Genomic DNA, 17,021 nt, shown 5'->3' on the forward strand with positions numbered 1-17,021 from the left:
GCCTTAACAGGTTAGAAGGACTGTTTATTTTTTTGTTTGTTTTTTTTTAGCTAGGTTTGTTCTTCTGCCCCTAAATGGTAAAAAACCTAATTTCATGTAACCCTGTCATACAAAATAACACATGAAACTTACATTTTGACATTGAAAACGACCTGTAAAATTCATTAATGTCAGCACTAGGTTGAGTAATTATTGACTCAGCAGTCCAAACAACAGCCCTGTTAAAACCTTCAGATTTTTTTTCTTTTTTTAAAAAGTCATTTTGTGCTTTGGGCATACAAATATTAGAAACCACGCTGTCAGGCATACTTGAAGAGCAAATTTAAACAGGACTGGGGGGAATTGAAGTCTCTCTGCTTTACATAAATTTTACCATTTACTGTAAAAACAGACTAAGAGCTGCACAATCACAACTTCATCAGACTGAAACCACTGTAAAGACAGAATGAAGCTTTGTGGAGGTGTGAGCACTAATAATTCCTTTTGAATCTATAGAATTGATAAATTAGATTTTTTGTCCCAGTATTTAAATCCATTGCTCTGTATCTTACTGAAGTGATTTTCTTTCACAAGGGGTTTGGATTGTTTGACTGGAGTATGCCTTTAAAAAGTACAGTGAAGTCTGTTGGGATATTTTTGGTTGGTCTGATGTTCATGCGTTGTAGCAGTGATTTGTTTTTGTGTATTAGTGTGTGTGTGTGTGTGTGTGTGTGTGTGTGTGTGTGTGTGTGTGTGTGTGTGAGCGCGCGTGCATGTGCATGTGTCTCCAGAGTGAACCACATGGTGAGGATTACTGTGAATAACATCCACAGCCAACAGCCTCTTCTGTTGAGTGCAGGCATTTCCTACTGCCTCAGTGTGTATACACATAGTACACAAACACTGTACAAACACACACATGCACACATACTGTAAATATACACATGAAAAGGAGACGAAGACACACTAAGTGCCTGTAAGATTCTTTATCGATGTCCTTATCCTTGCTGTCAGGATGAGGATATGATTTTTGAACTTCAAGGTTGTTGACAGCAGACTCAAAAATGTGTGTGTTTGTGTGTGTATGTGTGGGAGAATGGTTGACAGGCATTCACATGAAACACCACAATGACAGTCAAGGCCCTTGTTGGTTTGTTTATCAAAACAAAGACTTGTCACTCTGTTAGGGGAAAAAAGATTAGATAATCCTACACAGTTACAGCCAAGGCAAGTAAATAATGGGAACACTGAGAGAGGAAAAATGGAGAGGAAGAAAACAGATTTCAGAGTTTGAACAAGACTTAAGTGTGTGTGTGTGTGTGTGTGTATGTGTGTGTGTGTGTGTGTGTGCTGAGGAGGTTTGACTACTCCCCCCTCTATACCCTGAATATTTGTGAAGCTTCTCACTTAATAGCTTCCCTCCTCCTCCATCTTCTGCTTCAATTGGACTGCTAATTATGTAAAGTGCAGGGCTTGCTGGAAAATACACGCATACACACATGCACTCACATGCACAGACTGACAAGTAGCAGCTTAATTACCATCTGAAATGACATCCTCATTGCTGCTGATATCTCTCTTAAGAAATACCAAGTTACAGAGCAGCACATCACTGTAGATGCAACTGTGCCACTGCGGACACACACGCACACACACACACACACACATACACACACACACTGTGGTTACATAGAGTGCAATCACCTGCAGTATCTTGCTGAAGCCTGTTATTAGCTTTACATTGGGTATGAATGACTATAATCACAGCAGCAGTTTTCACTTTTTGCAGAGATTGATGTTGAATTTTCTACAAATGTAAAGTGATATTGGGCTCAGATGCTTCCACTTCTTTATAGCACTCACATTTCTATGGGAAGCTTTGCATGATACTATAACTTACTTACCTGACTTAAGGCTAGCTTAGGTTTCATACAAGATGGAATAATTTTTGTACTTCAGGCAAATGCTCCTGTTGGCAATGTTAACATTATACTTAGAAAGTTAATTACTGAGATCTTAGATTATAGCAACACTGCAGAAAAGACATCCACTACAGCAAAGGATACCAGACTATCAAGCATAATACATAATACACTGGCCAAAACTACTGACTAAGATCCCAGTTGTAATGAACTGAACTTTCCTTTAAAACTTCTCACACTTTTAAAGGTACTGACATCTAGTAGAGTAAGCTCAGCGTGGCCAAGCCAAGTTGTTTATTGTAAACCATGGAGGTGTGTCACTTTGAATTTTTCCTGTGAGAACAGGAGGGTGTGCTCAGCACTTCAGGGCTGTAGACAGGCCCATCATATAAACCTGGAAAAGAGGACACTGCTGAGGGGAATTACTCACAGCTACAGCTGGTGTGTTTGTGCACCATAGTGCACGCTAACTCTGATCCTTAACTTTTTCTTATTTTGGTCAAATAATCACTACTAATAAATTAACATTTTTGGTGGACAAAGAGTAGCAAAATGAAATGCCAACATCTTTTTGTTAATGACTCTTGTCTGCTCTTCTTTTTGCTCTTTGTCTTCTTGTTGTTAGTTAATATTTTATAATTGTTTATGGACTACTAGTCTCATTTCAAAGTTAATTGTACTGAAATACTGCAAGTCTGACAAATGAGGTGAGCTGTCCCATCAAATAACTCCTTGTCAGTTGATTTTTTAGAGATTTCTGTTTTACTCTCCTCTTGAACCTAACCTCAGTGGGTCTAAATGAACCTAGTGGACATCTTCAAAATACACTCAGCCTTTCCTCTGGTCTGGTTTTCTGCCACTCAAACCAGAGCGGGTCGTGCAGTGGGAATAAAATACATCGAACAGCAGTCAACCAAACACATCCCTCTCCTTTCCAAGACAATAAAAAGCCATTTGACTACAACACAGCTGATCCCTTCTGAGATTGATCGATGACAGTCAGACATGATTGGGACTATTTGGCCCCACAAAGGGATGCTGTGCATCAAAGCAGATGCTGTGTGGCTTATTTAAAAAGCAATAGCACAGCATTGACTGTGGAGCAGTAAAGCATATTGTTAAATCATGCTGATTCTTGAGGGTATTTTGCCACCATAGATAGCTAAAACCATTTAATAGGGTGAATCGCTCCGGCTTTGTTTGATTTGTCTTCATTTAGGCTGTTTAAATATTTCATAGCACATAGCAAATGCTACAAATAATGATCCATCAAATTGTGAACATGGTAAACATTAAACATTATAGCATTTAGCTCAAGGCCATAAGTACAGCCATTAGCCACTACTGTGGCTGTACAGTATTGTCTTATTATTATTGTCACATAGTGACTATAGTGTATTTCTGCCACCCTTTGGGTTGCACTGGTTTATTATTCCAATCTGTGGGACAATAAAGACATTATAAATTTCAATAACCAATATTGCTCTTGAGGAGGTGACACATCCACTTTCAAGAAATGTTCAAACTGAGTTCCAATGTCAAATTCTCATAGCTAAAAACATCCCAACCAATTTTCTGAAAATGGTTTACCCAGGGCTCTGTGCCAAGTCTGCTTAAACTCCTGAGTGGACATCACAGTTAGCTTTATAGGGTGCTTTTCACGTCCTTCCTTGTCTCTTTGAGTTTTCTGAGCTGCAGATTGACTCTCACTACTTTTTTTAATCCTCTTCTAGTGTGAGCCTGGGACCTGACCTGGCTCACCAATCAATATATGCCTCTGTCAGTTAGGGGATACGTCTGTGAACTGGCTGGGGTGCGTGCATGTGTGGATATTTGATTGTGCTTACATCTACGTGTGTGTTAGTATGAGAGAGAGAGAGAGAGAGAGAGAGAGAGAGAGAGTGAGAGCAAAGGAGACATGAAGAGGGAGGGAGCCTGTGCAATTTAAAATTGAGTAGAACAATAGTGAGCCAAGGTTTCATTATCCTCCAGGCTACTGTACCCACACAGTCGACAGCTTGTTCATAGAATGGATTTTACAACAGCCCTAAAAGCAACACAGAAAAATGTGGGATTTTTACAGCAGGGCACTTCTTCCTGAGATGAATGGTTCGTTGATCTCACACTGCTTATACATGAATTTCGCAACATACCACATGAATTCTGATATTTAAGTGGAGCAAAATCCAATAGTACTTCTAATGCATTAACTGTCACATACGCAAACATTTTTCTCTATAAATCGACCCAAAAATGGCACTTTATTCAGTAGACTCCATGTAGGAAAGAAAAAGAAAAAGCAGCAGTGTGCAGTGTGTGTCATGCAGCATCGCATCGTTTACAGGTACAACCGCTCTCTCATATGATGCTCACCTACAGTCTCAGCATTTCCCTGGATGCAGCCAAATGCTGGTGCATTTCAGAGGCCACAGGGCTATTTTTTCTTTAAAAGCTGAGGTGTCAAAACAGGTATTTCATGGTTGGATACCCTTTTTAATCTGTCTTTCTCTCCCCAAGAGGCTTCCAGTCTGCTGACAGCCCTCCGCTTTTTTTTTTTTTTTTTTTTTTTTTTTTTTGGCCACGCTCGCTCCAGCTCTCTCCTCCCTTTCCAACACATAACAAGGGGAAAGACTCCAGTCCAGCCCAGCAGTCTTCGAATTGTCAAATTTAACTACAGGAGAGCTGGTGTTGTTCAGTATGTAAAAGGCATTTTTTTTGTATGGTGGTAGATCACAGTACCTACATATTCTATACTGATTTTACATTACAACAGGATCTCACAATTAAAGAAACCATGCAACATCTATAGAGGGGAGTTGCCAGAGATAAAGGGAAATAGCATGATGATTTAATTTTCTGCACACTGAACAGCGTGTGTGCACCTCAGCAGCCTGAGCTTCGAGACACTCGCCTGTCACTCGATGGATGATGAATACAGCTGCAACCGGGCATGTGGGACATATGTGTTTGTGTGTGTTTCCCATTGATAAAATATAAAAGGACACGCATGCACGCATGTTCCAACTTTAAATGAGGTTCCCCTTTCTTCACCAGGCATGTGTATGTGTGTGTGTTTGCTTTCACAGCACACATTTTCTTTTATCTTATCAGAAGCCTTGGTAGAATAAACAAAGCTGTCAGAAAGAGGTGAAGCATATGCAATATATTGCTGTATTTTATGCTGTTACGATGGTATCTGTTGTTTTGTGCACACACATACACACACACACACACATTGACACAACCCACACTGTATTTGCTGGTACATGTTCACAAGAGATATTTGCGCTTAAATCATCATCAATATTTAAACACTCTTGTCCCTTCTTTTCACAGAGGCTTCGATCCTGTCTTTCGATGGCAGCATGTACATGAAGGTCGTGATACCAAGTGTCATGCATACAGAGGCCGAGGACGTCTCTCTCCGCTTTATGTCCCAGAGGGCGTTCGGCCTGCTCATGGCCGCCACGTCCCGTGAGTCGGCTGACACACTGAGGCTCGAGTTGGACAGTGGGAGGGTCAAACTGACGGTCAACCTAGGTATCGTATAAACCGTCCCTGTTGGCTTACCCCCTCCCCCCCTCAAATTCAAGAGGAGGCCTTACTGTTTTTGTGTTTTCATTCTTTTGTACATTTTCTTTATGGTCCAGACTTGATATCAGACCTAACACATACTAAAACCATTTTTTCTAGTTTGTCTTTGTAGTTGCATGAACTGTTTTTGACATGCCTGAACTGTAAGTTTTTCTGCCTTGATGCTTAGTTGTCTTTGTAAATTTTTATATCCATCAGTCTAACACTTAACAAAGTTATCCATGCTCTGCAGCACATCTTTTGAACAGATCATAGATCATTGTAGTCATGCTCATTATTGTGTACAACTAGATTTTTCCAAAGGCACAGCATTTTGCTTTTTGAATTACTTTAATAGATGGCACTGTCCTCAGACATGCATTAATTCGGGTAGCAACATTTCAGATTATATTCTGCCATCTATTCAGAACTGCAGGTAAGCATTTATACATGTTAGTGCTGCACTGATTGTATGCATTCTTATCATGTGGGTCTGTTCCTGTGGTCTTTTTTTTTTTTTATTGTTATCCTCATGATAGCAGGTTCATGTTTCTCTCTGTCCATCAGTAACCCTTGGTCTAGCTGGCATCTCCCATGCCTTGTTCAAAGATGGCACTCACCCCTTCAAAGGCCCTGAGCCTGCGGCCCGTCTGGCAAACAGCTCGATGCCACAGCACCCAGCGCGCCTGCAGATGGTGGCATGAGTGGTACATTTAAGAAGAGTGCAGGCCCTTACACCAGTGGTCCTAGAAAGCTTGATATAAAGCCTAAGGGCACATACAAAATATCTGAGTGTAATTCATATATTACATAATGCAATATACATAGTTACCACAGCTGCTAAAAACATGGAACAAATGTAGTCCATATTTCATGTTTACCCCATGTTTACCCCAAAAATCCAAATGAATTTCAAATTACAACCTAATACATTTAAATTCATAGAGCCCTTTCTTCTAGAACTTCCACAGGATCCTCTAAGAGGGGGTCTTTAGGCCTCTGTATGGTGTTGGTGCTGTGTGGCTCGAGGCTGTTTGCTCCCACTTTTCTGTTGCGGTTGACGGCACATGACCAGCCTGGTCACATGGATTTCAACCTGCACCTGCCAAACACAGGTTCGGTGCTCTCCTATGGATTGAGATTTTAACAAAGAGCCTCAGTTTTAATGACATATGATTTAAAATTGCTTAATTTCATATTTCACAGTGGGCTACTAGTACAGTATTTTGGCTCCAGTTGCTGGGTTGCAGAATCGATGTGGCCATTGAATTGCAAGCGACCATTTTGATATTGAACAATTCAACATGTAGCCAAACTCCATTATGTCTTTTTGGAAAGTAATATTCAGACCTCTAATGACATGCAAGTTTGATCAAATGAAACCAAACAAATTAGATAAATTTAATCTATACAATATTATTTAGAAAGATTTGAATTGGGACTAAATTGGATTTCCAGTATCAGTGTAGTAATATTGACCATTAGTAGCCAACCAGGCTAAAATGGTCGCCGGCGTCATGTGACCGTCCCCGGAAGGTGGCTTTTCTTGCTCTTGGATGTCTGCAGCTATAACCTTGAAGGATGCGATTTCATCTGTCACTTATTCTCCCCTCCCCATCTAGACTGTGTCAGGATAAACTGTAACACCAGTAAGTCAACATTCTTCTTCTGCAGCCTTCTTCCTTCAATCAATGTTTGATTATAGCCTGTGTGCTAGATGTAAGGGCAGGAATGTGTGAATGCAGGGGACTGATAAGAGGATTTTTCAGATAAGAGGGAAAAAAGTAATAGCCAGAGATCAAAGTTATGCAAATCTGACTTAATGTACTCTATATATTTTAAATGGGCCATTTTTTCAAATTAATTCAGGCAACTAGTTCTTAATCTTTCCCTGTGTGCCTATAGCTACCCACTGAACATGAGCACTTTCCGACTCTATGGGCTATATTGTTTTCCCAATTATACTATAATATATTGCTGTGTGTCTCACTTGCTTTGTTTACTTGCAAACCTTATTCCAACACACACTGCAATATATAGGCCCATAATGTGATAAACAGAAGATGTTAGCAGACATGCTCTTACTCATGAGAAGGACTCTTATTTTTCACAGTCTTGTAGAGAGAGGAAAATGAAAAAAGAGAGAAAGAGTGAACAAAGTGTTGAGAGGTTTCAGGGCAGTTTCTTTACTGAGGTGGCAAATTGTAGATGCATGTCGAGGTTTGCATAGTGTCACTGTAAATGAATATTTTTCAAATCAGCTGTTTATATCTCATTCTTGAATAAATTTTAGACACTCAAGTTTAGTGCTAATAATAATTTAGACATATTAAATATACTACTGAGCCCAGCATTAAACAGTGGCCTGGATAGTAATCACAATGTAGAAATAACAACAAGCTGATAAAAAGTTTCTCAGTGCATTTTGAATTCTCGAAAATTACAAGTTTTCTTCAACTTGTAAACCAATCTGTCCTCATCAGTCACATCCAAAACATCAAAGATTTGAAATGTTAGCTTCTGGCACAGCTTAAAGCAAACACTGAGAATTCATATCATCTTCCTCACATGCATACCATACACTAGCATGTGTCTACAGGACTGGGCCCAGCAATGGACAACATTAGTTTAGTCACCAAATTACAACCCTAAATCTGTTCAACAAATCACTAGGTGCCTAAACAATATTGCTTCTTAAAATTTAAAACCTGGGTTCAATATTACTCAGTAGATTCAGGACTCTGAATTATCTCTGGCCTTTTGGTAAAAATAGTGGGGCTGGATTGCCCTCTAGTGGTTGGTTACATGTATTACCAGATTAACAGATGAAATCTCCTGAGGCTCTACCTACTGTATTAAAAGCTTCAATAAAACTACATCTTGTGGTAATCTATTGCCTGTAATTAAACTGAAATTTATTAAGCCTGAATGAAGTGAAAGCGTAACTTGAAAATATCCTTCAAAATTATCAGCCAACAGGATATGAGCAAGGCAGAGAGACACAGTTAAGCTATACTTACATTCTCTGGGTTGAGTCCTTGTATGAGTAACAGCAAGTATTTTCTTTTATTTCACAGTGAGCTATGATTTGTATTGTTTTCCTCTGTTGTCTAATCCAAACCAAATGTTTGTTGGATGAGTCATCTTTCTATCTCCAAATGAGAAAGATCTTATTTTAATCTTAGAGACTGTATTGGATAGTACATACTGTTAAAGAGTCTTTGCCTGGTTAGTTTTTTCCAGTCTGTTGCCTTTTGTTGTGTGAAAACAAAGATTTGGTTTGTGCTCGTGCTTCCCCCATCCCTTGACTAACTAACCCTCCTCTTCAGGCAAGGGCCCTGAGGTTCTTTATGCCGGACAAAAGCTCAACGACAATGAGTGGCACTCAGTACGAGTGATCCGCCGCGGTAAAAACTTCAAACTCACTGTGGATGACGACGTGGCCGAAGGTATTTCTCTGTTCTGTTTTTGCTGTTTTGCAGTATCCATAATATGCATGTTTTTTTTTCTTTTTTTCTTTTTTAAATTGTGTCCTAATGATGCCATTTCAGGATTCATCCAAATTAGATTTCATGATTGAGATACCAAAAGTGGGTTAGGGTTAGTATGTAGGTAGGTATGAATTTTTCTGGGGCAAAAGATGTAAAACAGCTCTTTGACCATGAGATTGTGAAACCTTCTCATAGAAATGCCTCTGTGGGACATATGGAATTAACATTTGTTCATATTATAAGTTTTATTTTTATTTTATATTTGTATTTTTTATTATTTTTAATTTAACTAATCTACAGTATTGTATTGTACTGACATCAGATTAGATCAGGATGACACAAAAGTGAGTTAATGGTGAGTTAGGGTTAGGGTTGCATTATCCTTCCTCCTCTTCGACCCCCTTATCCCTTGGTTTCTTCTCCTCTCTCTTCCCTCCTCCATCTCAGGCCAGATGGCGGGTGACCACACCCGTCTGGAGTTCAACAACGTGGAGACCGGCATATTGACTGAGAGGCGCTTTGTCTCTTCCGCTCCCTCCTCCTTCATAGGGCATCTTCAGGTATGAAGTGTGGTGGATTCGTGGCACAGCAGATATATAATTACTGTAGTCCTGATGAGGAGGATTTCTTTGTCATCATTAATCATCTTTCAAATCAAAGATCACAAACCCATATTCAGCATGCATGTATGTGTGAGAAGTGTTTGTGAGGGTTTTTACAGTATATACACAGATTATTATCTAATTCTCTGTGTGATTATTATGAGTTTCCTTTGATTGGGTATGACTGTTCAAAACAAAGAAATTCTAGGTTTGTAATTTGGCAACTTTGTGCACTATGTTACCATGAAAATCTGGGTCCAATGAAGTTAAAGCATGCTTCACATTTTATTTATAACACCATCTCTCACTAACTCTCCCTGCAGAGCCTGAAGTTCAACGGCATGCAGTACATCGACATGTGCAAGAACGGGGACATCGACTACTGCGAGCTCAATGCCCGTTTAGGCTTGCGCTTCATCATCGCCGACCCTGTGACCTTCAAGACCAAGGGCAGCTACCTGGGCTTGGCCACTCTGCAGGCCTATACCACAATGCACCTCTTCTTTCAGTTCAAAACCACCTCGCCCGACGGTTTCATCATCTTCAACAGCGGAGACGGGAATGACTTCATTGCTGTTGAACTGGTCAAAGGGTGAGTGGGATGGTAGTGATGGTGACATGTTGATGTTTTATTCCATGACTGTAGTCCAGAAGCTGTTATTACATTCAAAATGGCAGCACTGAGGCATGGTTTCTTAAAGCATGATTAATTTAACAGTGCTGACCCAACTACTGATCCCAAATCTCTGTTGCACCTTTTGTAAACTTGTAAAGACATAAAAATCATTGTGTTGCAGTGAGGATTGTTTTCTTTATCAGTTTAACTCCCATTTGTGTCAGAGCAACGTGAAGTGACTGTGAGAGTTTTTCTATAAAAATTAATCAGCCTGGGGAGATAAAAAAGAGGTGAGCGTGCACACAAACACACACACACACACACACTCTAACAAACTCTTAATCTCCTGCTTCTTCCCTGCCAGGTTTATCCACTATGTGTTTGACCTGGGCAATGGGCCGAGTCTGTTGAAGGGCAACAGTGACAACCCACTGAACGACAACCAGTGGCATAACGTGGTCATCATACGGGATGTCTCCAACACGCACACGCTCAAGGTGGACTCAAAGTCAGTCACCCAGAATGTCAACGGAGCCAAGAACCTCGACCTTAAAGGTATCGCATTGTTGCTTTTGGAGAAATTCAAATGATCGTCTTCATGATGGAGGCCAAAGAATATCATACAACCCCGGCAGCATCTCCACACACATGACTTGGATTTCACTCAGACCCGAGTCATAAATCTGAAATCTTCCGACTCGACAAAGTGAAGCCTTACAGCTCGACTTTGACACTAAAGGCTTGTGACTCACTGACTGGAACTGACTGCATATCCTCCCCTTAGATGAGAAATTATATTATTAAAAAGTGTTAGAGTATATCAACTTTTAAATTTCCTCAGAGCGGATATACTTTAACTCAGAGGTACTTAAATGTTTTAATTAAATGTCCACATTTGAGTTTTACATGAAGTCAGAGGTCTGGAACACTGCCATCAAACTGCACTGACAGTCGTTTCAAGTCCCCTAGCACCATTTCTGACACAGCTGAAAGTGTTATATTTTCATCTGATGATTTCTAACAGCAGGTCTGCAGTGTGAAGATCTTCTTTTTAATCTTTGGTAACATTTTAATGAATAGAGTGGAACAGTTGGCTTTATATGGTGATTTAGGAGCGTAGATTGTGCTGATGATCAAATCTCACGTGTCTTCTTATGAACATGTGATATTCTTCAGGCTGAAATGAGTGATTTGCATCAGGATTGTGCAGTTACGGGAATTTGAAGAATCCAGCTTGGAATACTCGTACAAGTAAACCTTGCAGAAAAAAAATGAAAATGTTCTTGCATGAGGCCCATTAATTTTCTAAGCACAGTGTGTATCTAGTGTGAGAAAAAAACAATCTCAGTTGGTAAATGTGTCTATAATATTAAAGATTCCATTCTATCGCATTAAAATATCTTTGTTATTTGTATTATAAGGAAAAGAGATTATTATTAAAAGGTGATTTTAATCTGAATTTCATTTCAAACTAATATTGTTCCCTTTTGAAAGAAAAATTGGTGACTTTAATTGAATAGTCCCTGAATAAGCCTACTATCTGCTGACTTCCCTATCTTACAGTTCATTTACACACTCATTCGCCTCTCCCTCTCTCCTCATCTGCCTCCAGGTGACCTGTTCATCGGAGGTCTGGGACCCAACATGTACCAAAACCTCCCTAAGCTGGTGGTTTCGCGGGAGGGCTTCCAGGGCTGCTTGGCCTCAGTTGACCTCAATGGCCGCCTGCCAGACCTCATCAACGACGCCCTTTTCCGCAGCGGGCAGATTGAGCGTGGCTGTGAAGGTACAGATGGCCTGTAGCGTATAAGAATCATGACCTGCCGTATGAGATTTATTAGTCTAATTAGGCAGCTCCTCAACAGCCTTTAAAAGCCATTCACTGGTGTTTTTAATCTGACTTATTTTCTTTTTCTTCACCAGGCATTTGTCACATTATAGGATAAAATTTGTCATCAAGTTTCTTATAATGGCTTTTGTTGTTGTTGTTGCATCAGTATAATTTAAGATAACTGGAAGTATTAAAACCTAAAAAACAAGTAGAAAAACATAAACAATGCTTGTGTTTAATTTCAGTTTAATCACAGTTCTCACCATCATGACTTCTTCCCCTCTCCAGCCTCTGAGAATATCATCTTAAGGCAAACTAGCTCGCAGCTGAAACAGAATACAAATAAGATGCTGACATGGTATTCATATAGCAGTACAGTAATTCATTTTGTCTCTTCACTGTCGTTGTTTATTTTTTAATCAGATTTGACTTTAGGATCATCCATATTAGCTATTCTGTCAACAGTCATGCCAAAACTATTTGGATAACTTTAGTGCTTAATAGATTATTACTTTGTCCCATTTTAAAAAACATAATGATTTTTTCCTGTGTATGGTGCAGGCCTCAGCATTTTCCCTCTAGAGGGCAGCAGAAGATTAAGATAAGTTCAAACAAACACAGCAGCTTTCCTGAGGAGAACACTTGCCCATTATATTTAAAGCCAAACCCACAAACAAACTAAAACAAACTATATTATGAAAAAGATACCACTATGTAGGAGCCTTCATAGGAACCCAGGCAACAAATAAGCAGCTCATGCTGCACTCTGCAAACTTGTACAAGTTTTAAGAACTCTAACAATGCTGGTCCCTCACTAACCTTTACTCTTGTTTCCGCTCTGCTCTGTTCTGTTTGTTATTTTTCTTTCTGCGCTAACAAAGTTGGTTTCACCAAAGCCGACCTGCAAGGTAGAGGGTTAAACTCCGCCTCTCGGAGGCCTGCTTGCCTGAAAGTCCGCTGTGTGCAATGCATCGTGGGTGTCGCCATGGCAATAATGTCCCCCCTGTTGCCACAGAGGTGACTTGCTCTCTGAAAAGAAAAACAAATACAAGGAGAAAAAGAGAGAAAGACGACTGGCAGGCAAAAAAAAAAAACAAAAAACAAGCGATTAAACAAGCAGAGGAAAATAAGTGTATGATTGTTGCATGGTTTGTGACATTTTCATACCACAGCACTGCTGCAGTGTGAAAGTAGACGTCCATGTATTAGATTCTACTGTATATCACAATTATATGAATGTAATTATAGCATGTTTATGTCCCTGCTAACCACCAGGCTAGCTGGAGGGACATACTTGATTAAGTTCTGAAGAATGTGAGTACGCAGTATAATTAAAGAGAGTAAACAGATCAGCTCAGGTAAATTACGTTCAAATGAATACATGGCTGTTATGATTGTCTAAAAGCAGTGGCTAAAAGCAGAGGCTGAAAATTAGAATAGTGCATTCTTGTTATGAAAATACTGGTGGAAACAGCAGAAAGAGGCTGTCACTGCACATCCAAACACTGTCAGTGTGCTGCTGATGTATCAGGCCTCTCTCTCTGTTTTTTTCAAAAACCCATCACATTTGCTACCACACCCAGATGAGTGTTTTTCAGAGAGCAAGTGGCCTCCTGCTGCAACACTCGCACACACTGAAATACTCCAATGCTCGCACTAACAAATGAGCACCACTGTGTGCAAGCAGACATGACATTCACACTGATACAGTACAGAAATACATGTATGCACACATAACGGGGACGCCTGGTGGACTACCATTACTGTACATTACACAGTAAATGCACTTTCAGCCGGCAAACTTCAAGTGTCTTCTTCTCTTCTCACATTGTCTTGCACAAGACAATTGCTCTTAAACACTGTTTACTTGCATTTGTCTGCCATTTATATGGACTGTTTATTTAATTTTACTCTTTTTTTTTTTTACTTTGGTTTGTTTCCTATGTGGTTATCAGAAGGGTTTCTGTCAAGGTTTTCCCCTCATGTCTGTCTAGACTCCGACGGGGGATTGTTTATCTTGTTATCTATGCTGTGCGCTTGTCCTTATCTGCATTCCCTCTCGGTAAAAGTATTCAAAACTAAGAGCTATGTGTGGTGTAGAGGAATAGCAAACACACATCCAGTTTGACTTTGAATACCCTCCTCAACTCCTGTCTGACTGAAGTGCATACACGAGGATATGCACTACGTGTTCTCAAGTGCTCTTTGTGTTTCTTTTCTCCTCTGCTCTTCATGAATTCTGTCTGTCTAGTGTGTCTAGTGTTCGCCATCTTCACAGTGAAGCAGATGTTTGGAAAGAAAATTAATGCCAGGGCCACTTTTATGCCATTTTTTAGACTGGGTATTGTTTAATGGAGTTTTATCCGTGAGTCATTTGTTAAAAGGTTATTTTTGTATTATGTCTTGTCTTGCTTGTTCATAGAGGGAATGCAGCGTTCTAAGTTTTACTATGCTAAAACTTTTTTGAAACATGTCGGAATGATAAAAATTGCATGCAAGTCCACCCGCACACACTCTCAAAAAGAAGGAAATTAAGGGATGTTGACAGTGTCATCACATCAGTCGAGTTGGGGTCCAATTCATCCGCAAAGGCAGATTAGGAGTAAAAAACAACAATCCTGTACAGCAGTTCCACAGTACTTAATTCAGAGTATATGCTCGTGTTCCCACTCCTCGAGAAGCGTGCTGTTGATCCTGTGAAAACCTGTTGCCTCCTCTTCGGCTTGCTCGACCCAGCATGTAACAGGATTCCCCAGAATGTTTTTAAGTATGTTGTACTCCAGGTCAGACTTCCTGTGGTGACACTGTTTGCTCCTTATTCTTTCTTATAGGCCCACATGCTGTACATCTATCTCTAGAGTGCATTTCCTCTGCATGGGTCCTGCATTGTTAAGGCTCAGCAGCAGCTCTTATTGTTGCCTGACTGTGCACCTGTGGTATCTCTTTCTCTCTCTCTCTCTCCCCTCTCGCATTTTTCCAGGCCCAAGCACGACCTGCCAGGAGGATTCGTGCGCCAACATGGGTGTGTGCATGCAGCAGTGGGAGAACTTCACATGTGACTGCTCTATGACGTCTTACACAGGGACTCACTGCAATCGACCGTGAGTACCGCCTGGTTTATGACTTACCTGCACTTGATTGCACGTACATTAAAGGAGCACTTATTTTTACACCTTAAAGTCAGTTTATTGTTCACAGGAAGCACCAAAAAGAAATTTGAAAACTGTTACTTGTTAAATGTCTCCTGGGGCTCTGAGAGGGAGCTTTGTGAAGTCTGAGAAAATTGAGCAATCTCTTAAGCAATCTTGACTTCAATTTAGAGACTAGACTAGAGAATTTTTTTTTTTTTTTTAACTCACAGCCAGTGTCACATTTGCCACTCAGGGAGGATCTAACAAGTTGCATTGCATAATTGAGTTGCATTATGGAAAATGTCTTTGTAGTATGGGCCACACTAGGGAGCAAAAGCCAGGATATCTTGGCTTCTGATGGAAATCCACCCTTAATGGAAGTGCAATACTAAATTGTTGGAGTGCTCTTTAACACATGTGCATTTGCTCAACACCAGATACGCACAACTGAAATGTTATGCTTACATTACAAAACCATATCCTGTATACAGAAACACATATCATGCTGAAAATGTGCATCAAATTCACACACACAGATGTATACAAAGTCATGCCCACCTAATTTGGATGCAACCATCCAACAGTGAGTCCTTGACTGCTGAGGCTGTTTCACTCGTGTGTTTCACTTGTGTGTCTATTAAGCCTTTCTCAGATTTGCTGCATGAAAGTTGTGCTGAAAGCTTCATGTGATCTTTAAATGAAGCAGCTGAAGAGATGCTGAATTGTTGAGGGTGTTTTTTTTTCTTCTGCAGCCATGCAAGCAATTTGTCGTAACAGGTTTGCTTGATGTCTCGAGCTTTCACGTTTTGGGCTTCGGAGTGAATGGCTGTGACTGACGATGTGTAAAATATCCACTTCTGCCTCAATCGTCTTTTCATAAATGCCCTTCAAATAGCTATCATACAAGTTGAAGTGTGAGTTTGTGTGTGTGTGTATGTGTGTGTGCGTGTGTGTGTGTCTGTGTGTAGGGATCTCGTATCCCCATGACGACAGGGGACTTCCCCTCAGTAATCACGGTTGGCAGTCTTTCATTTAGCGGTTAATAGTGGGGGCATACTGCTGCTGGGCCAGACTAATGAGGTGGTAGAGGCTGTTAGGAGAGCTGCTCTCTGTGAGCCCTGGCATCCCCTAATCATCCAGACCTTTCTGATGTTAGACCCGGTCGCTCTGTATGACTTCATATCTCTCAAAACCAGATTTTCTTTTTTTCTCTCTCTCCCTTTTTTTTTTTTTTTTTTGCTTTTCCTTCTCATGCTCCTCTTTTTCTTCCTCTGCAAAAGATCATCTGATGCAGTCGTTTCCATGCAGGGCGAGTAATCGACTCCAGTTCTCACTTGGTGATGTAAGCTGTGTGTTTATGTGTTAATTAGTGATCAGAAGCCCTCATTAATTCAGCTCCCGGTGCTGCCTGGGATGACTTAAAGCGAGGCTTCATTGATTTCATATCGACACTGACATATTTCTTCTTGAAACACAAGAGCCTTGGATAGTAACTTATTTCACATCTTCATGACATTGCAGGTTTCACCCTTGGTTCTTCTGTTGCTGGTTTTGGAGATAGATGTTCACTAATATTGACTGGACTGTCCAAGCGTATAATAGCATTCTTAACTGAGCAGTATTGCCCTTAATGGGAATTTTGTAGTTGATTTTCTTTTTCTTCTGGTACTCTTTCAAGCAATTTCTTTTCATTTCATGTGCTAGAGGCAGGAAAATAAATAATAAAGAGAAGTGAAAGGGGATAAAGAGGCAAAGTCGGGCACACAGGCAGTTTGGTTTGGGAGTTCTCTGGAGTTTGCCTTTCAGAAAGTGCACACACAAGTCTACATGACACCGTCTGCCCAAGATAAGAGGTCTAGTTTACTTCTCTTGGATT

At 40.3% G+C, this 17,021-nt stretch overlaps 1 protein-coding gene across 1 annotated transcript in view; it reads left to right on the forward strand.

The window, feature by feature from the left end:
- Window positions 1-15,152, forward strand: part of nrxn3b (neurexin 3b) — a 120,514-nt gene extending 105,362 nt beyond the window's left edge. Inside the window, 9 exon segments of the mRNA XM_051071983.1 lie at window positions 5,238-5,441; window positions 7,097-7,123; window positions 8,804-8,923; window positions 9,413-9,525; window positions 9,891-10,159; window positions 10,548-10,738; window positions 11,796-11,969; window positions 12,896-12,922; window positions 14,995-15,152. Coding sequence (XP_050927940.1) covers window positions 5,238-5,441; window positions 7,097-7,123; window positions 8,804-8,923; window positions 9,413-9,525; window positions 9,891-10,159; window positions 10,548-10,738; window positions 11,796-11,969; window positions 12,896-12,922; window positions 14,995-15,119 — 1,250 coding nt within the window. The 3' untranslated portion in view covers window positions 15,120-15,152.
- Window positions 15,153-17,021: the final 1,869 nt, after the last annotated feature.

This window comes from Lates calcarifer, linkage group LG7_1 (genome assembly GCF_001640805.2).
Source record: "Lates calcarifer isolate ASB-BC8 linkage group LG7_1, TLL_Latcal_v3, whole genome shotgun sequence".
NCBI lineage: Eukaryota > Metazoa > Chordata > Actinopteri > Centropomidae > Lates > Lates calcarifer.